Source organism: Octopus sinensis, unplaced genomic scaffold (genome assembly GCF_006345805.1).
Source record: "Octopus sinensis unplaced genomic scaffold, ASM634580v1 Contig10120, whole genome shotgun sequence".
Lineage (NCBI taxonomy): Eukaryota > Metazoa > Mollusca > Cephalopoda > Octopoda > Octopodidae > Octopus > Octopus sinensis.
This window is the reverse complement of record NW_021831998.1, coordinates 47,501-52,315: the sequence shown is the minus strand read 5'-3', so window position 1 is coordinate 52,315 and position 4,815 is coordinate 47,501. Positions and strand designations below refer to the sequence as shown.

The 4,815-nt window shown below is 36.1% G+C and overlaps 1 protein-coding gene across 1 annotated transcript in view; it reads right to left on the bottom strand.

The window, feature by feature from the left end:
* Positions 1-1,790: 1,790 nt before the first annotated feature.
* The window catches only part of LOC118761173, a 17,933-nt gene continuing 14,908 nt past the window's right edge, over positions 1,791-4,815 (bottom strand). The window contains exons 6-7 of the mRNA XM_036498896.1: positions 4,061-4,156; positions 1,791-2,114 (exon numbers count right to left, since the gene is read on the bottom strand). Coding sequence (XP_036354789.1) covers positions 1,921-2,114; positions 4,061-4,156 — 290 coding nt within the window. The 3' untranslated portion in view covers positions 1,791-1,920. The remainder of the gene's footprint in view (positions 2,115-4,060; positions 4,157-4,815) is intronic.

The following is a 4,815-nucleotide window of genomic DNA, read 5'->3' as shown; positions in this document are numbered from 1 at the left end:
GGCATAAAATGGTGGCAGAATGAGAGCCGCTCATATTCTTAATTACTAAATTCCGAGTTTCTGAACGCTGTTTGTCTCAAAGCCATAGCATATACATTTCAACTGAACTTGGTCACCCTGAAGTCAGAATTCCACTATGCAAAGCGACTCATCGGGTGGAAGTGACACCTTTTGATCTCATTAACCGATTTACTTGAGATTTTGAATCTCTATACGGATTTCTCGTTCGAACAGATCGAACTGCAGCAAGAAGATGTAACACTGCCTGTAAGCACACGGTAGGCTATGAATGAATACTTGAATACTTTCTGAAGCTATGGATAATCAAGTCTTATCTGAAGAATTCCCTGGTAGACAATAAACCGGATAATTTAGCCCAATTATTATGAATAGATGATGCGATGAAAACCTGAATTTTGAAGACGTCCTCTTTCGTTTTCCGACAAAACACCGAAAAGAGAATCACTTTTGTGTAGTTTGTATTTTCATAGCTAACTTTTTATTTATTTGGTTTTTCAATCACATTCAGAAGTTGACTTTAAATTTGATTTATTAAATTAAAACTCAAATTATTATTTATATAAAATATCTGCCTGTGCTTAGAGCTTTTTTAAAACTAAATCCGCCTGGATTGGGTCGCCACTGAAATTCAATCCTTGATTCCATTTTCCCAACAGATATCAACACACAAATCTTCAAACTAATGATTAACCGTATCGATCACACCAATCCATAAAAACTTACAAACGCCATATCCACCGCCATCTCCCCTCTTCACTAAACTATGAAAAAAGAAAAAAAAAATCTGAAACTTAACCAATGAAAACTAAATTGCAGTATTGCAATTTTTTTTCACTGCTATGTATAACCCTCCAGTAATCAAAAAGATCTCACGGAGCTGTTGTATTTGTAAACGAACCGCTAGTGAATTACGTTTTTCCTGTTACTGATTTCGGATTTTTGTTTAACCTGTACCGACGTTATATGCCAAGAAGGTGCTGAAACGCAAAACTTCAATTTGGTTTTGTAATCCTTGATAAAGATAGTTTAGATCAGTCAGCTTAAATAGTTTATGAGAGACCAGAGCTAAACTCAAATTAACAATCATGGTGTCTAGAATTTTTGGTGCTTCCCTACGTTCGAATGAACAGACATTGATTCCTATAAATTGTTTACCATATTCCTCAGAAAAGTTTTCGGTATTACCTTCATCAGCTTTTATTTCACACCATCGGAGGGTGAAGTGCTCCTCACGAATGTAGTTGGTGAGATGGTTATGATCTATAAACAGTTTTGAGTCGGAGCCGGAAAAAAGATGCGTATGTGCACATTGAATTTGAAGAACAGATGAGTAGAATAAAAACGCAATGCAAATATCAATCAAGTTATATGATGGTCTGCATGCCACGTCTGGCGCCACTCTCACACACCTTTAATGCAATTTTTTGTTTCGTTTGAATTGCAAATCCTATCATTTCTCAAAAGAAATCAGCCAAGCGCAAGTCTTTTATTTGCTATATTATTTAGATGATGGATAAAATGTGTTGAAGATTCGGTTTAACTGTTTGTAGTATTTAGTTTAGACCCGTTACGTTTTGAGATTAAATAATGTCCAGGTTAACTTAATGTTTCATTCTTCAAAGGTCGATAAAATAATAACCAAGTGTTTCATTGGTACAAGGGTAAATTTAAAAATCTTATAAATCTTCAAATGTGTGAATGGATTTTTAAGAGAAGACTAATTTAAGACGAAAAACATTAGAAATAAAAATAAATTAACAAAAGAATTATCATAATTAAGTTGATTTTATTGATAAAGAAACACACATTTTATCTGATATAATTATTATTAGCAAATGTGATCCGTTGAAGTCTTGCTCACATTTCATTGAGAAGTAAATAATTTTGGGGTGAATTCCATTAAAGGTCAAGTTTCTTTAGTTGGCACTTAGTGTTAGTATATGAAAAGGCGGTACATGTAGAAGATACCGTACATAAATGTGAACAATCCAAGACCGATCGGGCATCCATTTGAGCCTCGGTTACAAGGTTGTGATATGGATTTGGTTTGAAGGAAAAAGTTGAATAAGCTGTCTGGCCATTAATTTCTTTTTCTGCAATAGAAAAAATGGAAAGAGGAAACACAATAAATATAAAAGCATAAATTAAATTATTGCTCTAGTCAGACAAAGTACAAGGAAACGAATAGATATGGTCTATTGATTCGATAGATTGATGTTACTAATATTCCGTTTGGACATCTTTAGGTTAGTGTAAGTATGGAGTGAGTTCTTGGGTGTTGCATAATCTAGAAAGGAGGGATTTGGGATAATAATTGATGCGGGATCTGGCTGGTGAAATAGCATGTATGACGGAAGAATGAGAAGGGGTATGTAGCTGGTTATCTCGGAGGTAGAGTGGTTCTCGTATTACCAGCGAGATTTATTGAGGTATTTCTGTGCAAGTTAGTAACGAAGCGTGTTGTGTTTTTTAATGAAAACGGCGATTAATAATAATTCATCTTCCAGATTTTAAATGTACAAAGTGGTATCAAACAATCCCCGGACTAGTTCTATAACGCGCTCACAGATAGCAGCACACGGTTAAGTGCGCAGTGAGAGCTACCAACGATAGTTATGAGACAGTGTGCTGAGTGACACCGCTGTATTTACTTATTGCAAGTTGTGAAATTTGTGATTTTGTCATCACGTGTACGCTGTAGTCTGCGATGTCGTCATGGACAAGATGGTAGAACAAAAAGCCAACGTGAACTTTTGCATTAACCTTGGGATGTCTGTTACAGAGACATTGAACATGCTTCTGCAAGCTAAGGTTAACGAGGCAATTGGTTGTACGCAATATGTAGAGTGGCACGGGCTTTTCAAAAGCAGAACATCCCTGGAAGACGATGAGCGATTTGGAAGATCTGCGACGGGCGTCACTCCTCGGAGATGTGGAAAAAAATCCATCAGCTTCTGAATGAGGATCGTAGGTAGATAATCAACGACATTGCTGATGTTGTTGGTCTGTCGTATGGATTTGTGCAGACAATCTTAACGTCTGAATTGAACATGCGGCATGTCTCTACCAAGTTCTCCCCACTGTTGATGACTGAGCAGAAAAAACATCGCTCCGAATTTGTCAAGTTCTCCGTCAGCCTTGATGACCCATACTTCATGTTGAGGATCATCGCTGGTGATGAAAGTCGAGTCTACGAGTACGATTCTGAGGTGAAGCAGCAATTGTCAAAATGGAGAAGTCCTTCATCTCCACGACCGAACTCAACCCGACAGATCCGCAGCTCAATGAAAAGCATGCTCATCTTTTTTTCGACATCTGAGGTATTGACCATTTAGATTTCGACCGCCAGGGTCAGACCATCAGTCGAGAGTTCTACTGTGATATTTTGAAGTGTTTTAGAGAGGACATTCGGCAAAAAGCGACCGGATTTGTGACGACAATGCATCCTTACTCGTGAGTTTCTCGCCAAAAACAACATGGTTACGCTTCAGCGCCTGTCCTATTCGCCAGATTTAGTACCTGCGAATTTCCATCTCTTCCCCAAGATAAAAAGGCAGCTTAAAGGCCACCGTCTGAACACCATTGTCAAAATCCAGATCGAAACGCAGAAGGTTTCCAACTCGCTTAAGGAAAACTACTTCCAAGCTAAAAGTGGCGGGAATGCTGAGGCTAGAGTATTGTTGCGCAAGGTGACTATTTCAAAGGATTTGATGCGAAAACTTAGGTAAACAAGTTATTTTTCAAAACGTATCAAGTTCGGGAAGTTTTTGATACCACCGCGTACTTGTGGATTAGTTTTACGACATCCTTTTGAAAGGATGTTAATTATTAATTTACTGCTAATTTATTTAACTAAGAATCAAGACTCTAAGTAGAAATTAAGACTCTAAGTAGAAATAATAATGCAATGTGAAAGAAATGGATATTTATTAATTTCAGTTCTTTCGGCAAGAACTGGAGAAAGATCAATGAATTAAAGATGAGGAACAAGGAACAGAAACAAAGAACACAATAAGTAAACAATAAAAAATGGTTTTACTGTCAACGAAATAATAAGAGCCGAAAACACTTATATCACATCCCACGGAGTTAATCTTCTCCAGTGTAAGGGGCTGGTTAAGTTCATTCCAAAGTTCTGAAATGAAATAAAAATAAAATAGTCTCCTATTTCTCTCGTGGATATGATAACATTAATGATTTCTTTAATACTAAAATCCTTCACACACACACACACACACACACACACACACAAACATATATATATATATATATATATATATATATATATATATATATATGTGTGTGTGTGTGTGTGTGTATATATATATATTTATAATAAGTGTAGATCGTATACGAGTGGGTATATATTTATAAAAAAGAAGTTTGAAAACGCCACTATATAAGATAAATTTTAATTTTCTAAGAAATTTTACATGTTTCGGTTCTTCTTGAAAAAACGAACCTTATCAAAAATATTTTTAAAAAGTTAAGTGTAATAAAAAAGTTCAAAATTGTTTCTTACTGGTCTCAACAGAATCCACGTGGTGGTGTTTTGTCGGTAACGGTTACTACTACTATTACCAACAGTCACTGCTGCTACTGCCATTTCAGCCACTGGTCATTCGGACACATATCACAGCTAAAAACAACTACGTGGATTCTGTTGAGACCAGTAAGAAACAATTATGAACTTTTTTTATTACACTCAACTTTAAACTGACAGCTATTATGCTTACTACCGACAAAACACCACGACGTGGATTCTGTTGAGACCAGTAAGAAACAATATATATA